The 22,107-nt window shown below is 44.6% G+C and overlaps 1 protein-coding gene across 3 annotated transcripts in view; it reads left to right on the top strand.

The window, feature by feature from the left end:
* The window catches only part of LOC144007226 (uncharacterized), a 137,783-nt gene extending 122,676 nt beyond the window's left edge, over nucleotides 1-15,107 (top strand). The window contains exons 1-2 of one of the 3 annotated variants that reach the window (XM_077506670.1): nucleotides 4,119-4,583; nucleotides 13,055-15,107. In XM_077506670.1, coding sequence (XP_077362796.1) covers nucleotides 4,460-4,583; nucleotides 13,055-14,487 — 1,557 coding nt within the window. In that variant the 5' untranslated portion in view covers nucleotides 4,119-4,459 and the 3' untranslated portion in view covers nucleotides 14,488-15,107. Of the gene's footprint in view, nucleotides 1-4,118; nucleotides 4,584-11,219; nucleotides 12,964-13,054 lie in introns of those variants that run through there. The other 2 variants (XM_077506679.1, XM_077506661.1) reach the window with 2 other exon arrangements.
* Nucleotides 15,108-22,107: the final 7,000 nt, after the last annotated feature.

Here is a 22,107-nt window from a genome sequence, read left to right as displayed (position 1 = left end):
TTAGTTTAGGTACGAAAAATGCATAAGAGCTGAAGAATACACCCTTATATTGATTTATTTAACTTTTCTTCAACATAGAAGTACTTCCGTGTTGGAACGCCCCCGAGTGGTGACGTAACAAGTGTGTATACTCGCTTGGCGAACAGTAGTTCACGCAGACATAACAACGAGGAGGACACAAACTGTCACTTATGCCTTTGTGTATTGCAAAATTTTGCAAGGCGTCGGCAAGGAAAAACCCGCGAGACCCCCCTAAAACAAAAAAAAACAAACAAAAAAAAAAACACTTGAGTAGACAATGGTTTGTTTGCTAAGTGCTGTCAACCTCCCGAAGGACAAGCAGGCGTGCGCGCAGCGAACATTTCAGGCATGAGGACTAAGAAAATATGTTACAATTTGAGATGGGGTACGCCACACGCCTAATACTAAAGCCCAACGCAGTACCGAGTATCTTTAAAGAACCAGACGTGGGAAATAATCAAGCCGATGGAGGATCTCTGGCGGCTACTTCCGCAACTGCTAGCAACACGGAGCCTTCACTCTCACAACAGCCGGCACAAATCGAGGTCTCCCTACGGCCACTGCAAGATCTCGGAGAAGCGAAGCAAATTTAAAGCGAAAGGTAGGCATGTTTAGGGGGTGGGGGGCATTCGTTATTATACTGCACGGACTGTTTTATTTCATAATTCATTTGAGTGTGAACATCGTCAAGTACGGGGACGAGGACGTTATGTTTTATTAGCTCGTAAGTTGTTTATACTAAACAAACTGACCATGTTCATAATCTTATTTTAACAAAAAAATTATAGAATGTGGATTAGTGTCATTATCATGTGTCATGTGCGACGTACTACATTTGTGTTCTGTCCCGCTGTTCTTCCTGTGGTGCCTTCCACTTTCATTTGCATTTCGTTCGGATCCAAACCATTGATAACCAGCCTAGGTAACGGCGTCTCGCATTTCCTTACTTCATTCTGTCTATAAATAAACACGGTTAATACACAACCTTCTTGCAACCTTTCGTTTACATCATCGGGACGCTACGCAAAAAAAGAAAAGAAAAAAAACAGCTAGGGGAGGTTGGGCGCTGTAACGATGATACATTTAATTTTACTATTTTTTCTTTTTCCTGAAATAGTTCGTCAGTTCCACACGTTTTGCATTGCTCGTGCTGTGTGTCACTTTACCTGTTGGATATTGGCAGTTGAGATTGTCCGCAAGGAACCGATCCTCGAGTTCTTTCATTTCCAGACAGCACACATTCATTAGCGGATTGTCCATTCCTGTGCAGCTCCCGCACCACCCCCCGCCTGATTCACTCGTTCGTTAAAGTTTATTTTGTGCCCGAAAAGACCATCTGGCGCCACAACTTTCACATCCAAGGCAGACTTTCCTTCGGTAGGGTTATTTTGTCGTGTTGGATCGAAGCGATAAGGTTTAATCCTTCCGGGTTTGACGCTAGATGCACGGCTGCGTTTCATAGTGCTTCCATAGTGTAGCGTTTACACACTAGTGACGTAAACATCCGGGTTATTTAGTCACGTGTAACAAACATGCCGGCGTTCGATTCATTTTAACATCGGTTTAAAAGTTATTAAATGTACATAAAAAAATAATCACGTCACCAAATTAATTATTGAAAAAGTAGCAACTTTTTGCTGCTAAAAATGGATCAATAAGTAAAGTGTTCCTTTAAGCGTCCTAATAAGTGCCCCGAGCTTATCTTGTTTTCATTTTTCATGCAGCATTTTGTGAACGGACACCCGTCTCCAGAGTATCCCAACCAGCCATATAACCTGAACTACATCCATGGCTAGGGTGACATATTTTTTTTTATGATGGACAAAGAATAACAATGACTGATCTGATGCTTTCAAAGACAAAAAACCCCCACTAATGTTTAGCTAGCTATAAACACCGAGGTTTAGCTAACTTGCTGACCTAACAGTAATCCTCATATTTTAACAATACTAGACTAATATAAGTAAGAAAACTTACCCGGCAGTACAAGAGCACGACTGGTCCATAATGCTGTGCTGGTTGCATCTGAAGTATAGGTCATGGGGTTTTCTCAGATTTAGCGTGCGTCCTGTGTGTTTCCCCTTCGCTGGCTAATTTAATATTATGACTATAACCCTCCACTGCATATTGTAAACCTTTTTGCCTCGATCTGGAGGATATTGCACTGGTATTGCTCCAAAAGAAATCACTAATACACGCCGGTGTAAGTCTTCCCGTCACGGCTTGTGCTGTCGGAGGCACCAAGCTTGACGGACTAGCAACAGTAACTAAGGGGGGCGGAGCTAATGCGAAAGGTCAATTGCAGTTTCAAAACAACATTGAAAACATTTTCAGTCTTTCAACCAATGCCTCGGGAAAACAATGCCAAAATGCCATTTTTGAAACTTGGCTGGTGACCGTTTTGAATCTCTGAAAGTTTGTGGGTGAAACTGTAAAAAAAAAAAAAAAGGGTTGTCATTTTGAATGATTTTATATACTTTTTGGAGATTCAAACCCACTTTTCAGGTTTGGAAATATTTTTTCAACGTTTTGAGAACGTTCAGAGTTTACAGGTTTCAAAAACGGGAAACAAATAAATGCCTCGGGAGAACAATGCCAAAACGCCATTTTTGAAACTTGGCTGGTGACCATTTTGAACCTCTGAAAATTTGTGGGTGAAACACTGTAAAATCATACTTTAAAAAAATGTCTGTCTTTTCTAAGCATTTATTTATTTATTTTTTTACAGCTTTTTCTGTGATTTTTTAGTCATTCAAAAATATTTTTGGAGATTCGAAACATTTTTTCAGTCATTCAAAAATGTTTTCGGAGATTCAAACCGAAGTTACGAGGTATTGGCAGGATTCTGATTCCAAACTTTTACCCTTGACTTCTCATTTCAAAACGAGTAATCCATCTTGTTCGGTGAGACGAATAAACATTTGGTTTCTCCGTCATAACAGCCCTCTGAGATAAACCCTGAGGACTGCAACAAAACTGAGTTTTGACACCCCTGAGCTAGTCTAACAGCACAACAACCTCCCAAAATCCCCACTTAACTGGCATTGCTGCTTGAAAGCGCCATCTTTTCTGTCATATGTGTGCACGTAAGGACCCAATATTATTTGTTGAACAGTTGTGATTCTTTCATAAACAATGAATTATCCAAGTTTCCTCCTGTAAACGTCATGTAACATATCATTTATACGCCTTTAAGGCAAGTTGGAAAATGTCCGAAGTCCTCTTGTTTTTAACAAATTTAAATCACCATAAATCACACTGTCCAAAAAAAAAAAAAAAAAGACCAGAGACTCTTGGGTGGATTTACAGATTTACAGTCTGAGGTAAAACAGCAAGGATGTTTAAAAAAAAAAAACTGTGCTACTAATAATTCTGGGGTACATTATCACAATTCATTATAATCCACATTTATCCAGATTTCTCCTTACTTTGGAAGCATGTCTTATTTTGGTGTATTTGAATTTGATAATAATGTCGATACACAGTTTAATTTGATAAATCTTATGATTATTCTAGCGAAGTTTTACATTCATAAGTCTAAATTTACACATAAGAAACAATCCTTTATTTTTTATTTTTTTGTATCCGTGAGAAATTATTTTTTGTCATTGTCTGGTTGTCTGTGCAAAAGCTGTAAAAACGTATAACTATTGCAAACTTATCATTTATTTATATGATTTTGTATCAAACTATTTTCTTTTCTTTCAGTTATACTATTGATTTTATTTGGTTTAGCTTTTGTATGTTTTAACTTTCCTGGCGTGTTCTATGTTCTAATTGTTTATAGTGTATACAATGATTGTATTATTTCCCCCCCAATATTTTGTATACTGATTGAGTGAATAGAGATTTAAAAAAATAAAAACTAAACTGGGCTACTCGTATGTACAGGAGATAAACATGTTTCTTCTTATTCGTCCGAGTGCAGTTTAAAGGTCTATTTATTTTTATTATCCAAATGAATCTAGAATTAAACGTATAATTTTATGAGCTTTTTTTTAAAAAAATTTTAAGTAAAATTAAATATTAACATTTTCGTGACATGAGATTTGTCCAACTGTAATTGCCGTAGATTTCACGTGGTAGCAGAAGAGCTACTCCATTCCAGGCACGACGCGTTTACGCTCGGCTTCACGATAAAAATAATTCAACACGAATTCGTACGGAACGAACTGACACATCGACACTTTGCCCCGTCACTACTTTATTGAAGTCAAACATAATTGCTACGTTTCGTGTCTGGTTCAATCGTATCTCTCGGCCCTCTTTATTTTGCCTTAGCTTAGCTTAGCTTAGCTTAGCTTAGCTTAGCTTAGCTTAGCTTAGTTTAGCTTAGTTTAGCTTGCTAGGCGCCAAAAAACGAGACGCGTTTGCTTTCGACAAATTGGCTAAGCAGACGTCAATCGTGAGCGTAAAGTGTCGTGAATATCGTGTGAAGATGTTCACAATGGCGAAAGTCAAGTACGAAGAGGAGCTTTGTGGAGCACAGGAGGACAACGAGCGACAACGTCAACTGCTGGACGCCGTTTACAAGCAGCCTCGAGTTGTGTTGAACAGAGCAGGTTTGTCACTTGTTTCATCGACACTTTTCAACCATATGTCCGAATTTATTTTGAAAGGAATCTTCACCGGGGCACTTTGTTACGATACACAGTTTTTTTCTTCAGTCGGTTTGGTACATTTCTCAGTCGATAAGAATTGGATTTAGCAGAGCTACAACTGAGGCAAAGCTAGCCGCCTTTTCTTTTTACACGGTCAAGTCAGTTCATTTTTTTCTGTTCGCCCTTTTAGTTTCGCTCCACTGTCTGGGCACTACTTGTTCAATGCATTTTTTGATAGATAATACCCTTCTGAACTTTGGGTTAAAAGTTCACCCAATGTTTTCCTGCCCCAATTTTGTCACAAGCCAGAAATGCATATTTAGGTAAATAACAAAAAACGAAAATCTTGTGCTGCTGTTTTTGGTTGTAAAACGTCTTACATTAAATTTGGCAACAGAAAATCATTCCCAGATGTTATAAATACATGTACCTAACATCAGAAACAAGTATTGGTGGTTTGGTGCAATCATGTGAATTTAGATCATTAAATATATTAAATTTGTGCCAAAAAAACAAAAAAACGCTTCAACTAGAAGTGAAACCAGCACACGGATGTTACATTTAGCTATGTTTATGTTTCATATATGAAAACAATTCACAACCTATTACGTCATGAAAGGTACACAAGAAGCAGCATACATTGGCCAAAAATACTACCATGCACCACAAACCTGGAACAAGGCAAAATGGACTAGATGGAAATAGATGCATTCAGAGCCCAGATTATTATAACATAGAATATTTATTAAAGTATCAGATTATGTCATCACAGCATGTTATTTATGCCCGACACACAATAAAATATTAATAAAAAAAAATAAAAAAATCAAATAAAAATCAAATGTGCATTCACAATAAAACCATGGAACTTCAATGGAACAGCTTTGTTTTGGGCATTTTTTTGTGGAAAATTGAATACAGACATTTTTATTTTTGCTTGAAAAGTGTTAAAATGGAGAGTTAACATCTTGATAATGAAACAAACAAAATGGCAGATTTTACATAGATTTTACAGCCCTGCATTTTAAAGTGTCCTCGTATGCCCTGTGATTTTCCAACCTGATGTTGTACCAGCTATGTGTTAGTGTCACTTTCTTGGCTTACATCAGTAGACTCAGTAGTTGATGTATCTGATGAGTGAGGTACCCTGTCTAAAAGTTTGTCAGTTGTTGATAATGTCTCTACAAAAACCATTTCAGAGTTGTTACTGGAGAGGGATGTGAAAAACCAGCTGGGGGAAATCACACCTCAATCTTCGTTTCAGTATATACTGCCTGAAATAGAAAATTAAAGGGAAAGATGAGCACAAGATACACATATTCACATCACATTAGGGCTGCTCTATTATGGAAAAAATAATCATCACAATTATTTTGGTAATAATTGAAATCAAGATTATTCAAAACAATTATAATTTGTTCAAATCAAGAAAATATTTAAACATTTGAAAATAAGACAATTACAATCATATGAAACTATAGTTATGTAAGTTGCTTTTGGACCCAACAAAATGTATAATATATATTATTATTATTATTATTATTATTATTATTATGACGTTAGCAAAAATTTGAAGTTGGGGTGCAGTGTGTGTGCAGTAAGCTAGTTTTGACATGGGTGTGTGGTAAAATAACTCGTGTGGGCGTGCCACAACTCAAAATTAGTATTATTAGTGCTGCAGCTATCGAATATTTTGGTATTCGGATATCCTACTGAAAATTCTAGTGAATAATCGTATATTTGGATAGAAATACAAATATACCGATAGGCCTATATACATTCTTGGTCAAAGAACAATATAAATACAGAAGACAAAAAAACACATTTGCATGTAATAATTAACAACCAACTGGTTTTCATTTTTAGAGAATCAATTTTATTTATTTATTTATTTTTAACTTAAATTGAGCTTGTCAGCAAACTATTTTTCTCTGAAACAGTGAGATTTTAGACAAATCTCTCCCCATAGATTTCATAAATGTGTTTCAATGATTTATATGTTACCTGTAGTCTGAAGCATCAAGATCCCCGTGTTTATTAACACTGTTCACAAACCTCTTAGCTTGTCCATTCTCATCACATCTTTGTCAACTATTTGATGATGTGGTGCTGTTGGCTTCTTCAGGCTGGGATCTCCAACTCTCCCTGGAACGGTTCGCAGCCGAGTGTGAAGCGGTTGGGATGAGGATCCGCACCTCCAAATCCGAGACCATGGTCCTCAATCGGAAAAGGGTGGCGTGTCCTCTCCGGGTCGGGGATGAGATCCTCCCCCAAGTGGAGGAGTTCAAGTATCTTGGGGTCTTGTTTACGAGTGAGGCATAATGGAACGGGAGATCGACAGGTGGATCGGTGCAGAGTCTGCAGTAATGCGGACTCTGTATTGGTCCGTCGTGGTGACGAAAGAGCTGAGCCAAAAGGAGAAGCTCTCGATTTACCAGTCGACCTACGTTCCGACCCTCACTTATGGTCACGAGCTGTGGGTCGTGACCAGTGGCGTTCCTAAGCAACTTGGCACCCGAGGCAGGATTTCTGGTGGTGCCCCCCGTCCCAGAGCGTGCACAACTTATTAGACCAACCACAAACACGACCCCCACTCAAATTATTAGACCAACCACAAAATATTTACATTTAGAGCATTTCCCACAGTTATTTTATACTTAATGGTAGAACCGTACGTCACAGTGGTATTTTCGCTGTAGAGGAAGAAAATAACGTGGAAAAAATGCTGCTGAAAAGTCAACTTACTGTAGGTTTGGCAACACAAGATGGCCGCCGCCAGCTTCACTTTTCGCTACAGCATGAGCAGCCCAGTTAATTTATGACGTCCGTGCTGTATCAGCCTGCACATCCACCTGAGAATCTGACGGTGATCAGGTTTTTTTTTTTTTTGAAGGTTTGAGCCAGGACAGCTTACTCGCATTTTCATTTCATTTTCTTAACTAAAGAGCCAGACCTGTCACCAGAAAGAGAGTGCATTACCTTTTTTGGGGGAGCACACTTCATCAACCTAAATCTAATGTTGTTCAGGTTGAACAGTAGCATTGTGACAACTGCAAAAGCGGCGGAATGACTGTGACCCAGCCCCTTCTATCTGAGATTAGCTAGCAGTTGCCTTCATTTGCTTTTTGGATTTAGGGCTGTACGATATGGATAACATTTCGGATCATTTTTGCCAGACATCTTTATTCTTTGGTCTTTGACTCAGCATGAAACTTCGCATCATTTCAGTGTTTTATGGTGCCTTCTGTATTTTCTGTTATTTTATTTATAGTTATATTTACTTATTCACTTCCCTACATCTTATATATATATATATTTTTTTTTTTGCTTTTATACTTACCTACTTATATTTACCTACTTTATTCTCAAAGTATGCACCTCATCTCTTCATTCACGCTCTCTCAACACCACCACACTGGATGTCAAATGAAACGGACAAGATGACGTCCCACCTTTATTTTGAGCGGGATTTCCCTGCCTACGAGTTTTACAAAACTAAAGTCGTGCTATGCTAACATCGAATATTGCGTTTAAACCAAGATCCCGTTTGAAACAAAACGCACAATTCAGTCATGACCAAAACGATTTCCAGCCAGTTGGAATTCCAACGTTCGTTTGATGTCACAAATCTTGCGTTGGATTAGAAGACGCAATAGCGATGTCCCTTGGTGAACAAAAACAGTTCCAAAGTCCATTGCATAAATTGCGAACGCCCCGCCAAAAGGCACCCCCCCCCCCACCCTTTCCAGATTTTGGTGTGATGTAGCATGCTAGCTGGTAGCTGTTCTGAGGCTGTACCCGCCCCGCTGCAATATGATTGGCTACAGCGTCGCTGGAAGGATATGACGAGATAACCATGGATGCCGCCATATTGGATTAGCAACCCATGAAGGGGTACCAAAAAAAAAAAAGTGCTGTGTGAAAGCGACCGAACGGAACACAGACGGGCCGAACCGAAACTGTAAATAATCCAACCTGTTACCGTGGGACTTATGATGCCCTAATGCATTTTGCATCTCGTATTTTTCTAGTAAGATGATTATCATTTCAGTTTATTACCTTTTTAAAAATTCTGTGTTAATATCAATTTAAAGGCCCAAGAATAATGTGTTAAACACGAATATTTATGTTCAATATAATAAACTAAAAAAGTAATGGCTGTACAAAGTGGAAAAAAAATCTGTCAATTTACAATTAATTGGGAAGTATACTACTTTCTTTGCTTTTCTTTTTTCTTTACTTTATATCAGATACGCTATCAAACATTTATTCATAGCTCGGGCCGGTACATTATAAGCTATTACAACAAATTAAACTCATCCCTGATAATAAACATTCAGTTTACATCAAAATGCTTGTTCAACTTTGATGGCAAATTTTTAAACTAGACATTCACCACAATAAACTTCAGCTCTTTTGAATAAGTCCAATTTAAACGGGCATTTAAACTTTACGATTATATCGGGAACAAAACATTGAAAAAGGGAATGAGACTTTCGAACTGCAGCAAAAATGGCAACATCTGCCGATGACTTGATGACAATGCTTTCTCTGAAGCCTCCGGACAATTTCCAGCAGCCAATCGTAACGCAGCGGGGGCGTGTCCTGCCCCTGACTTCCGCCGCACGTTTCTTTACGTGCTCACTGCACTGGCGGGCGGCCACATCGCGTTTAATCAGACGTCCTCTGCAAAATCATTCTTTCTGATTCGGTATTGAACTGAACACACAGGACTCCCATCACCATTTTGAAGGTCTGCGACACCATTTATTAAATGTCGGCGTGTGTATAAACTCGTCTCGGTTAGCTTAGTTTAGCTTAGCTTAGCTCGCTAGCCGCTAACAAAGAGAAGCACACAACACGTGGTCAGGAAGAGACCAAGTGTGACTTTGTTGGCATTATTGTGTCAAAAATGTCGGCGAGAACGACACCAAAGGACGAGGAGGAACTCTTTGGACAGCTTGACGGCATCCCTTACCGCTGGTGTCCACCAGCGGGTTCGAAGATTGCCGCCGCGACAGGCACCGACCACCTTACGGCCACAGCTCCGATCGGCCGCCTCAACAATGGAGGCGCGGAACATGGCCCATTCGGACTCAATGTCCCCCGCCTCCCCCGAGACAAGGGAGAAGCTCTGCCGGAGGTGGGCAGTGAAACTCTTTCTGACAGGGGATTCCGCCAGACGTTCCCAGCAAACCCTCACAATACGTTTGGGTCTGCCAGGTCGGACCGGCATCTTCCCCCACCATCGGAGCCAACACACCACCAGGTGGTGATCAGTTGACAGCTCCGCCCCTCTCTTCACCCGAGTGTCCAAAACATGCGGCCGCAAATCCGATGACACGACTACAAAGTCGATCATCGAACTGCGGCCTAGGGTGTCCTGGTGCCAAGTGCACATATGGACACCCTTATGCTTGAACATGGTGTTCGTTATGGACAAACCGTGACGAGCACAGAAGTCCAATAACAGAACACCGCTCGGGTTCCGATCAGGGGGGCCGTTCCTCCCAATCACGCCCCTCCAGGTCTCACTGTCATTCCCCACGTGAGCGTTGAAGTCCCCCAGCAGGACGAGGGAGTCCCCAGAGGGAGCGCTCTCCAGCACACCCTCCAAGGACTCCAAAAAGGGTGGGTACTCTGAGCTGCTGTTTGGTGCATATGCACAAACAACAGTCAGGACCCGTCCCCCCACCCGAAGGCGGAGGGAGGCTACCCTCTCGTCCACCGGGGTAAACCCCAACGTACAGGCGCCGAGCCGGGGGGCAATAAGTATGCCCACACCTGCTCTGCGCCTCACACCGTGGGCAACTCCAGAGTTGAAGAGAATCCAACCCCTCTCAAGAGGGCTGGTACCAGAGCCCAAACCGTGTGTGGAGGCGAGTCCGACTATGTCTAGTCGGAACTTCTCGGCCTCGCACACCAGCTCGGGCTCCTTCCCTGCCAGAGAGGTGACATTCCATGTCCCAAAGCCAGCTTCTGTAGCCGGGGGTCGGTCCGCCAAGGTCTCCTCCCTTGGCTGCCACCCAGCCTACACTGCACCCGACCCCTTTGGCCCCTCCCACCGGTGGTGAGCCCGTGGGAAGGGGGACCCACGTTGCCTCTTCGGGCTGTGCCCGGCCGGGCCCCATGGGTGCAGGCCCGGCCACCAGGTGCTCGCCAGCGAGCCCCACCTCCAGGCCTGGCTCCAGAGGGGGGCCCCGGTGACCCGCGTCCGGGCAAGGGAAACGCGTCTCCAAAGTTCTTTTCCATCATAAGGGTCTTCTGAGCCGTTCTTAGTCTAGCCCCTCACCTAGGACCTGTTTGCCATGGGTGACCCTGCCAGGGGCATAAAGCCCCAGACAACATAGCTCCTAGGATCATTGGGACACGCAAACCCCTCCACCACGTTAAGGTGCCGGCTCACGGAGGGGGACATGATACCAGAACATCTTAAAAAAGGAAGTGTGGGAAGTGTTAGATTGCCACCTCAAGCTAGTGGTTTATTATAGGGCCACACATATAGGTGCATATTCTGCTATTTTAAGATGACATGATACCAGAACATCTTAAAATAGCAGAATATGCACCTATATGTGTGGCCCTATAATAAACCACTAGCTTGAGGTGGCAATCTAACACTTCCCAAATTAATAACTTTTCCCTAAATCCCGGCACGTCTGTCCTATCATTTGTGCATTGTCAAAGAAAGCAAGCCATTTCAACACTTTGGATCGGTCTTTTTTTTTTTTTTTTTTTTTTTTTTTTAAAGCAAAAAGCAACACGTGGACAGACTAACAATACATCCAGATCCAACGATATTATGAATTACGAAGCGTAGATTTAGCGTGAACAGCAAATCGCCATCAAGCCCTATTTTGCCGTGAATTGCACGATAACTTAGGCTGGTAACACCAGTTTCCAGCGATTGCCGAGTTCATGAAAGCGCGCGTCACGGCAAGATATCCACAAACAAGACCGACGCGCGCGGAAACACGCTTCACTTTAATCACATTATGTTACAAGTTACCAATGTGAAATAAATTCCGTATAATTGTGTTTTTAAGCCTTACCAGTGCACGTCTTCCCGCTTGCAGGAGTAAGCGTCTTCGTGTTTGCAGGTTTGACCGTCTTTCCACGAGGTGTGAGCGAGTTCTGCCCACCCATTTCTCGTCTTGCTGAGGTACGGCAGGTCCGAATGGTTGTCATCAACCTCTCCCTTGACGTTCTAATAGTTGCAACCACAACTTTGTGCAACATGACAAGGAAGAGAAAAAGATGATAATGCTCCAACATGCCGCCTTGTATCACAACAAATGGCGATGGAGGGTCCAAGGTCGCGTTTTTCAACGTCACCCTGCTTGTTTGTCATTCGGTTTTACCGGTACCGCCACTTGCTGGACAGGCGGGGTAGTGCTGTTTTTTTCCTCCCCCCTGACATACGTCATCAGTCTCATTTGAATAAGCTACCTTGCCCGCTTTCATGCTGTGTGAACGCAAACTCGTGGGCCGCTCACAAGTTCTTCGGACCCGGAACTGACTCTACTATGAACTCAAAGTTCATGGGCTTTTTGGTGTGAAAGCGCCTTTTAAAGATGGAGAATTGGTGGACTACATTGAAGTTGGAATGTGGTGAATTGGATGAAGAATGTGGAAGTAAATGTGAAATGTAGAATGGAGGGAGAGGTAGGGTACAAAATGGGGAATTGTGGTAAGGCGTTAATTTTGGAAGTGAAAAAGAAGAGCTCATGGTGTGAATTGGTGGAATATATTGAAGTTGGAACAAAGTGAATCGGATGAAAATTGTGGAAGTAAATGTGAAATGTAGAATCTCCCATTATGAATACATTGGAAAAAACGTGTACGAACTCGGGAATTGCGAGTAAGGCGTGAATTTTGGAACAGGAAAAGAGCTCGTGGTATGATTTGGTGGAATATATTGACGTTGGAATGAAGTAAATTGGATGAAAAATGTGGAAGGAAATTTTGAATCTTCCATGAAGAATGCATGAGGAAAAATTGGGTACAAAATCAGGAATTGTGGGTAAGGCGTGAATATTTGGAATATGTTTAAATTGGAAAGATGAGAATGGGATGAATCATGTGGAAGTAGGGGTCTTCCAGCCTAACTATGGTTACAAATAGGTGTTTTAATTTTCTATGTAAAAGTTGAAATGTATGCGGATGGACAATATCAGCTCAACTCAATTTAGTCGACTTCAATCAATAGAGAGATTAAAATGGTTTTAGATTTGACCTTATATCGGCTGTCAGATTTTTAACAAGGCCAATACTTTTTTTCCTTTTTCTTTTTGTTTTTTTGGGATGGGCCAATCCGAGTGTGCGGTGGCCCCAAGTCGAGGTGCACTGTAGAAACAATAATGCACATCATCTCACGCTTGAAATTTGACTTGACCAACCCAAATGTGTGTTTGTCTTCTTGTGTCCTGCAGACGTCGCTGAGAAATATCTTCGTCCTGACCAACAGGACATGAAGCCTCCGAATGTTAAAGAGGAGGAAGAACATCCTTACATCGAAGAGGAGGAAAAGCCCGTTCGTGTCAAAGAGGAGGAGGTTGAGGATGACGTCACCAAGTCACCAATGACCTTCGCCCCTTTAAAGAGTGAAGATGAAGTCAAGGGTGAGAGTGAGGAGGGCAGAGGGGCGGAGCCTCCAAACAGGATCTTAAATCCTCAAAACATGATTCCAGAAAGTGATGCAGACCACTGGGGATCATCAAAAGCAAAAAGTGATGACATAAGGTCCCTTTCTTCTTATGATGATGATGATAATCTGCATGGTAATGATGAACATGCTGCTGATGATAGGTCGTGTCACACTGACGACAAATCCTGCGAATGTTCTCACTGTGGGAAAACATTGAGTTCAAAAGGAAGTTTGAAAATTCACTTGAGAATACACACTGAGGAAAAACCTTTTTCTTGTTTAGATTGTGGCAAAAGCTTCTCTTCGAAGTCACATTTAACATTACATTCAAGAACACACACTGGGGAAAAAATTTTTTCTTGTTTAGATTGTGGCAAAAGCTTCTCTTCGAAGTCAAATTTAACAACACATACAAGAACACACACTGGGGAAAAACTTTTTGCTTGTACCCACTGTGGCAAAAGCTTCTCTCAGAAGTCACATTTAACATTACATTCAAGAACACACACTGGGGAAAAACCTTTTTCTTGCTTAGATTGTGGCAAAAGCTTCTCTGACAAGTCAGATTTAACAAAACATACAAGAAGACACACTGGGGAAAAACCTTTTTCTTGTTTGGATTGTGGCAAAAGCTTCTTTTGGAAGTCATATTTAACAATACATTCAAGAACACACACTGGGGAAAAACCTTTTTCTTGTTTAGATTGTGGCAAAAGCTTCTCTCAGAAGTCACATTTAACATTACATTCAAGAACACACACTGGCGAGAAACCTTTTTCTTGCTCAGATTGTGGCAAAAGCTTCTTTCGGAAGTCAAATTTAACAACACATACAAGAACACACACTGGGCAAAAACTTTTTGCTTGTACCCACTGTGGCAAAAGCTTCTCTCATAAGTCAAATTTAACATTACATTCAAGAACACACACTGGGGAAAAACTTTTTGCTTGTACCCACTGTAGCAAAAGCTTCTCTCATAAGTCAAATTTAAAAAAACATACAAGAACACACACTGGGGAAAAACCTTTTTCTTGCTCAGATTGTGGCAAAAGCTTCTCTGACAAGTCAACTTTAACAAGACATACAAGAATCCATAGTGGCGAGAAACCTTTTTCTTGCTCAGACTGTGGCAAAAGCTTCCCTGCCAAGTCTGAATTAAGAAGCCACATAAGAACACACACACGGGACAGAAACCATATTCATGCACAAAATGTGTGAAAAGCTTCGCTTCCACCAATTCTTTAACAGCACATGCAAAAACACACACTGGAGAGAAACCGTATTCCTACTCAGATTGTGGAAAAAGCTTCTCTTCCATGACAAATTTAAGAAAGCACACAAGAACACATGGTGGGAAGGAACCATTCAGTTGCAGTGTTTGTGCTAAAAGATTCTCTTGTAAAAAGCTTGCTGAGAGAGACGAGTGTGCTGGTGAGAATGGCAGCCATCTTTGAAGCTTCAAAAAATGAAGGGAAGTGAGACTGGTGTGCTGTAAAAGTGTCAATGCATCTTAAAAGTGTAAATGTAATGCTTTCAAATCTACTCAACCTGTAAATATTAAATGTTTGCTGTTAATGTGTTTAAATGTCAATGTATGTTTTTTTTTGTACGTAATTTAGGAAGTTATTTTTGTTTGCTTCTGAATGTTGTTAATAGTTGTTTGTTGATGTTTGTACGTGTTGTGTATTTGCTTGTGTGAAGCACATTGAGTTGCCTTGTGTATGAAATAGAAATAAAGCCACCTTGCAATTTTCCCCAAATAAGCGTCGAGAATACGTTCAGACACACAAAGCCATCTGCGATTAAAAATTTTTGTGGAACAGTGTTATCACTGAAATGATTGACGCAAATGTCCTACTCTTTGTTGCTAACTCAACCACCACAGCTCCGTGCTAGCTAACACGCCATATGCTAGTGCATTTTGCACATTTTATCTTTCTATGTAACAATTTGGACATGATTAGCATACAATATTCAGATGACATCAGAACAAAATTGTGTCCATACCTGGTTTTGATTCTTTCATTTTGCATGTGGTAATATAATTTCTGTTCATGTGGCACTTTTGCCTCTGCAGGCAGATTGTTCTTGTCGTCAAACAACCTTTCATCACATTTTGAAATCAAAATACAAATCAAATGGAGTAGATGCCACCTGGACTTCCGGGCTTCACACACCAGCTCCGTTTCCGGCCACCGCTGCGACTCACAGGCGGCGTTCCGACAAAAATGATCACATTAAGAGAACCGACAGTACAATGTAATTGCATTTGTACTTCTGAGTGTGGCGCTGATGAGATGATGCTCCCCCTGGTGGGAAGTGTGTGGCAATACCTTACATCCCTAGCCAATCAGCATTAGTGCCCCCCCTACATAAGGAGTCAGTTGGTACCTGCCCTCAACTTACTCCTTGGCTCTGAGGTCCGCATCCTTGACTTCAATGGCTTGTCATCATCAGTCATCACGAACATTTTACCTTCATTGGAAGGTAAGTGTTGCGTCAAAATTTGCTGAAGGAAAGTGTGAGAGCAACAGATGAGAAAAACTGGCCAAAAGTCTTTTGTATTACTTGCAGTACAAATAAATGTTGCATATATATATATATATATATATATATATATATATATATATATATATCAGATACTGTATCACCTTCCCATGGGCTCACCACCGGTGGGAGGGGCCAAAGAGGTCGGGTGCAGTGGAGGCTGGGTGGCAGCCATGGGAGGAGACCTTGGCGGACCGACCCCCAGCTGCAGAAGCTGGCTCTTGGGACATGGAATGTCACCGCTCTGGCAGGGAAGGAGCCTGAGCTGGTGTGTGAGGCAGAGAAGTTCCGACAAGACATAGTCGGACTGTCCTCCACACACGGCTTGGGCTCTGGTACCAGTCCTGTCAAGAGGGGGTGGACTCTCTCCCACTCTTGGAGTTGCCCACAGTGAGAGGCACAGAGCAGTTGTGGGCATTCTTATTGCCCCCTGGCTCAGCGCCAGTACGTTGGGGTACACCCCGGTAGATGAGAGGGTAGCCTGCCTCCGCCTTCAGGTGGGGTGACGGGTCCTGACTGTTGTTTGTGCATATGCACCAAACAGCAGTTCAGAGTACCCACCCTTTTTGGAGTCCCTGGAGGGTGTGCTGGAGAGTGCTTCCCCCGGGGACTTCAATGCTCACGTGGGCAATGACAGTGAGACATGGAGGGACGTGATTTTGAGGAACAGCCCTCCCGGTCAGAACCCGAGTGGTGTTTTGCTTTTGGACTTCTGTGCTCATCACGGATTGTCCATAACGAACACCATGTTCAAACATAGGGGTGTCCATATGTGCACTTGGCACCAGGACACCCTAGGCCGCAGTTCGATGATCGACTTTGTAGTCGTGTCATCGGATTTGCGGCCGCATGTTTTGGACACTCGGGTGAAGAGAGGGGCGGAGCTGTCAACTGATCACCACCTGGTGGTGTGTTGGCTCCGATGGTGGGGGAAGATGCCGGTCCGACCTGGCAGACCCAAACGTATTGTGAGGGTTTGCTGGGAACGTCTGGCGGAATCCCCTGTCAGAAAGAGTTTCACTGCCCACCTCCGGCAGAGCTTCTCCCTTGTCTCGGGGGAGGCGGGGGACATTGAGTCCGAATGGGCCATGTTCCGCGCCTCCATTGTTGAGGCGGCCGATCGGAGCTGTGGCCGTAAGGTGGTCGGTGCCTGTCGCGGCGGCAATCTTCGAACCCGCTGGTGGACACCAGCGGTAAGCGATGCCGTCAAGCTGAAGAAGGAGTCCTATCGGGCCTTTTTGGCCTGTGGTACTGCGGAGGCAGCAGACAGTTACCGGCCTTCGGCGGTCGCTGATGCAAAAACTCGGACATGGGAGGAGTTCGTTTGAGGCCATGGAAAATGACTTCCGGACGGCTTCGAGGAAATTCTGGTCCACCATCCGGCGTCTCATGAGAGGAAAGCAGTTCACCATTAACACTGTGTATAATGGAGATGGTGTGCTGCTGACTTCGACTCGGGACGTCGTGAGTCGGTGGGGGGAATACTTCGAAGATCTCAATTGCACCAAGACGTCTTCCTTTGAAGGAAGCAGTCTGGCGACTCTGAGGTGGGCTTTCCTATCTCCGGGGCCAAAGTCACTGAGGTGGTTGGAAATCTCCTCGGTGGCAGTGTCACGCCGCCACCGGCGTGACGGCCCATGCTTTTATCTTTGTGTTCATGTTTCCTGTATTACTTTGAAAATCCTAACTCTCCTATCACCCCAGGTCACTTACCCTTCCTGCCGCTCCATAATCACCGGTCCCCGCCCATGATTATGAACACCTGCCACCAATCAAGACAGACAATAAAAGCCACCTGCATTCTCCCCTCCGTTGCCGAAGTGTCACAGTCAGTGCATGGAAACGTCCCACAGTCCTCGAGTCCTTGTTCCCGTTGCCTTGTTGTTTTGCCTTATTTTCGTGCCTTGTCCTCCCCAGCGGAGCGCCCTTAGTTACCCCTTGTGCCTTGAGCCTTTTTTCCTCCCTAGCGGAGCGCCTTTTGTTGTCCCCTGTACCTTTTGCCTGTTTTTTCCTCCCCAGTGGAGCGTTTTTAGTTCTCCACTTTTTGATTCCCCTTTCTCCTCTCAGGTTGAGAGGAGACAGCTGTTGGCCGGAAATAAACCTGTTGCCTTTGTGGCCTACCTTTATCCTGCGTCTGAGTCCTACCTTTCCTCGTCGTGTCAGTACACTTCGGCCAGCATGGACCCAGCAGGAAAGGTCGAGGCTACGCTGCAGAGCCTTGAGGTCCGGCTTGCCAACCAGGAAAAGGTTCAGCAAGCCGTGATTTCGCAGCTGGAGGAGCTGTCGAGCCAGGTCCACGAATTGGTGAGCCAAACGCGGCGTCGAGCTCCAGCCCCCACCAGACAGCTACCCCTCCCCGAACTCTCTGTCCCGACCACGTCATTTACCGGGGTAGGATTGAGACTGGCCTCCCCAGAACGATACTCCGGTGAACCTGGACAATGTCAGACTTTTCTCACGGAGTGTGACATCCATTTTGAACACTCACCACAGGCATTTTCCACAGCTAGGTCCCGGGTAGCCTTCATGGTGTCCCACCTGACTGGACGGGCCAAAACCTGGGCAACCGCGGAATGGGCCAGGGGCTCCTCGGTCTGCCAAAATGTACAGGATTTTCAAGCCGCCTTGCGCCAGGTCTTTGATCCCGACAACAATGACCGAGAGAAGGCACGAGCATTGAGCCGGCTCCATACAAGAACTCCTGATTCCCGTGGACCTTCCAACCGACTTGGATGCTCTGATCTCCCTAGCGATTCGTGCTGATCATCGCCGACGAGAGTTGACCAAGTCCAGCGGGCACCATAGAAGGGTAGAACCAACCCCCTTTTCACCGCCAATGGAAACAGAAATGCCACAGCTCATCTTACCTCCCCGACCAGCGCCAAGGGAAGTGCGTAACGTTGAGGAGGAACCCATGCAGCTTGGTCGGGCCCAGTTAACCACCGAGGAGCGTCAGCGTCGCCGCCAAGAAGGCCGCTGCTTCTACTGTGGTGAACTTGGTCATCTGGTGGGAACTTGTACCGCGAAAAGAGGTTCACCGGTGAGTTTCCTGTCACCCCGACCTGCTAAGACACAAAGAATCACGCAAGCCCAGATACGCCACCATGCTATGACCATTGACATGCCAGCCCTCATCGATTCCGGTTCCGACGAGAGCCTCCTGGACTGGGGCCTCGTTAAGCAAGTATGAGCCACCACCGAACCCCTTCCCCGGACCATCCAGGCCAGAGCCCTGAATGGCAAGGAGCTCTTCAGCATCACCCACATCACCGAACCCCTGGAAGTACGAATTGGACAACACATCGAAAATCTCCGTTTCCACGTAATCCATGCTTCGTCTACCACTTTGGTTCTGGGACACCCTTGGCTACGTCAACACAACCCCCGAATCGACTGGAACTCCGGGAACGTACTGGAATGGGGAAAAGACTGTATGGAACACGTCTTGGACCAATCAGCGACCAGTGCATCCTCAGCCGCAGTCAACCTGGTGACTCTTGAGCCTCTCGCCCCTGAACCTTGCGTGCTGCAGCCTCTTACCCCTGAGCCTCGCCTGCTGCAGCCTCAAGCCCCCGAGCCTCGCTGGGTGCCGCCTCAAGCCCCCGAGCCTCGCCGGGTGCAGCTCGAAGACCCTAAGCCATGCCAAGTCTCTGCATCACGTCACGCCAAGCCTCTGCATCACGTCATGCCAAGTCACTGCATCACGCCGTCCACGCCAAAGCCGTCTACCAAGTCAAACGAGATTCCCGTGGTACCTTCCGAACCTGATCTTTCGTTAAAATAAAGTCTGTTATCTGGAACATCCTGAACGGCCCCGACGGGACTCTCGTCTGGCGTCGGGGACGCCCTCCTGAACTGCCTCTTGTCTGGGACGGATGGGTGGGCCGTGTTCCCGCCTCCGTGCCCCCTTCCACCCGCCCTTGTTTTTTGGACTTTTTATGTTGAAGGGCCGTCAAGAGCCGGCCATTGAGGGGGGGGTACTGTCACGCCGCCACCGGCGTGACGGCCCACGCTTTTATCTTAGTGTTCATGTTTCCTGTTTTACCCTGAAAATCTAACTCTCCTCTCACCCCAGGTCACTTGCCCTTCCTGCCGCTCACTAATTACCGGTCCCCGCCCATGATTATCACCACCTTCCACCAATCACCTACAGCAATAAAAGCCACCTGCATTCTCCCCTCCGTTGCCGAAGTGTCACAGTCAGTGCATGGAAGCGTCCCACAGTCCTCGAGTCCTTGTTCCCGGTGCCTTGTTGTTTTGCCTTGTTTTTGTGCCTTATCCTCCACAGCGGAGCGCCTTTAGTTACCCCTTGTGCCTTGAGCCTTGTTTCCTCCCTAGCGGAGCGCCTTTTGTTGTCCCCTGTACCTTTTGCCTGTTTTTTCTTTTTCCTCCCCAGTGGAGCGTTTTTAGTTATCCACTTTTTGATTCCCCTTTCTCCTCTCAAGTTGAGAGGAGACAGCTGTTGGCCGGAAATAAACCTATTGCCTTTGTGGCCTACCTTTATCCTGCGTCTGAGTCCTACCTCTCCTCGTCGTGTCAGTTTTAGTTTTGTTTGAAGGTATTCACAAAGGCAAAGGGCAAAGTTAAAATGTTAATTTACAATGATTCGCCCAGCTCCGCAAACGCAGATGAGTGAATTTGTCGGCTGCGTGACGTCACTCATGCGGATTTTGACAGCACGTACGTATTATTATTTTTCACTCACTCACTCACTCACTCTCTCACTCACTCACAAAAGCTTACATGTGTGAATGAGTGCGTAAAAAAAAACCAAAACGTGCGTGCTTTCAAATTTCCGCGGGAGTGACGTCACGCAGCCGACAATTTCGACCGGGCCCCTTTTACGACACGCAACCCCATCCCCCCACGCCCCCCCACCCCCCGCTCTGCGATTGGCTGCAGGGGTGTAAACACTGTCTTTCCACAGAACACATCCATCCATCCATTTTCTTGACCGCTTATTCCTCACAAGGGTTGCGGCTGGCGCCTATCTCAGCTGGCTCTGGGCAGTAGGCGGGGTACACCCTGAACTGGTTGCCAGCCAATCGCAGCAAACCAAACACAAAATTGCAAAATACAGGCTGGGACGGTGGGGGTTTAGGACAAAATCACCACCAGAAATTAAGAGAAGCCCAGATCTGAAAAGTGACAAGTAGTTTGTTTGTTGAAATCCTGCATTTAAAAAAGTGCATTTTCCTGCGTGAAACCTGCAGACTGGGCCTTTAAACTCATAACATTTGGTGGTTAAATCTCATCCCTCATAATAAACATTCAGTTTACCTCAAAATGCTTGTTCAACTTTGATGGCGAATTTTTAAACTGCACATTCACCACAAAAAAATTGAACTCTTTTTAATAAATCAAATTTAAACGGGCATTTAAACTTTACAATTGTATCGGGATCAAAACACTGAAAAAGGGAATGAGGCTTTCGATTCCAACTGCAGCAAAAATGGCGACATCTGCCGATGACTTGATGACAATGCTTGCTCTGAAGCCCCCGGACAATTTCCAACAGCCAATCGTAACGCAGCGGGGGCGTGTCCTGCCTGACTTTCGCCGCACGTCTCCATTCGTTTCTTCACGTGCTCACTGCCGTGGCGGGCGGGTACATCGCGTTTCATCAGACGTCCTCTGCTAATTCATTCTTTCTTATTTGGTGTTGGACTGAACACACAGGACTCCCATCACGATTTTGAAGGTCTGCGACACCGTTTATTAAATGTCGGCGTGTGTTTAAACTCGTCTCGGTGCGCGTTGATGCTTCTCGGCCTAGTTAGCTTAGCTTAGCTTAGCTTGCTAGCCGCTAACAAAGAGAAGCACACAACACGTGGTCAGGAAGAGACCAAGTGTGACTTTGTTGGCATTATTGTGCCAAAATGTCGGCGAGAACGACACCAAAGGACGAGGAGGAACTCTTTGGAGTCAAAGAAGAGAACGAGCAACATTTTCAACTGCTGGACGTTTGCGAGGAGTCTCGAATTGTGCTACACGCAGCAGGTTTGTACACTTCTTATTACTCTCCCTTGCTTAGCACTACTATATAGCGTTAAAAAAATTCACTGCAGTCCGCATTACTGTGCACAGTAATTAAATTCAACTGTTATTTTAAAGAGTGAAATAAATTGATTTGATTGGTTGTGTTACACCTTTTCCTGCTCAGTCTCCCGACTGTGGTCAGGAGACACAGGGGAGGATTTTCCTCCTGGGCCGGAGTCGCCTCCGGGGGTAACTCCCGTCACACGTCGCGTAAGGAGGCACCGGGAGACAGAGGGTCGCACTGTAGTTGTC

Source organism: Festucalex cinctus, chromosome 1 (assembly GCF_051991245.1).
Source record: "Festucalex cinctus isolate MCC-2025b chromosome 1, RoL_Fcin_1.0, whole genome shotgun sequence".
In the NCBI taxonomy this organism is placed as follows: Eukaryota; Metazoa; Chordata; class Actinopteri; order Syngnathiformes; family Syngnathidae; genus Festucalex; species Festucalex cinctus.
Note: the sequence above shows the minus strand (reverse complement) of the source record. Positions and strands in the feature narration are given on the sequence as shown.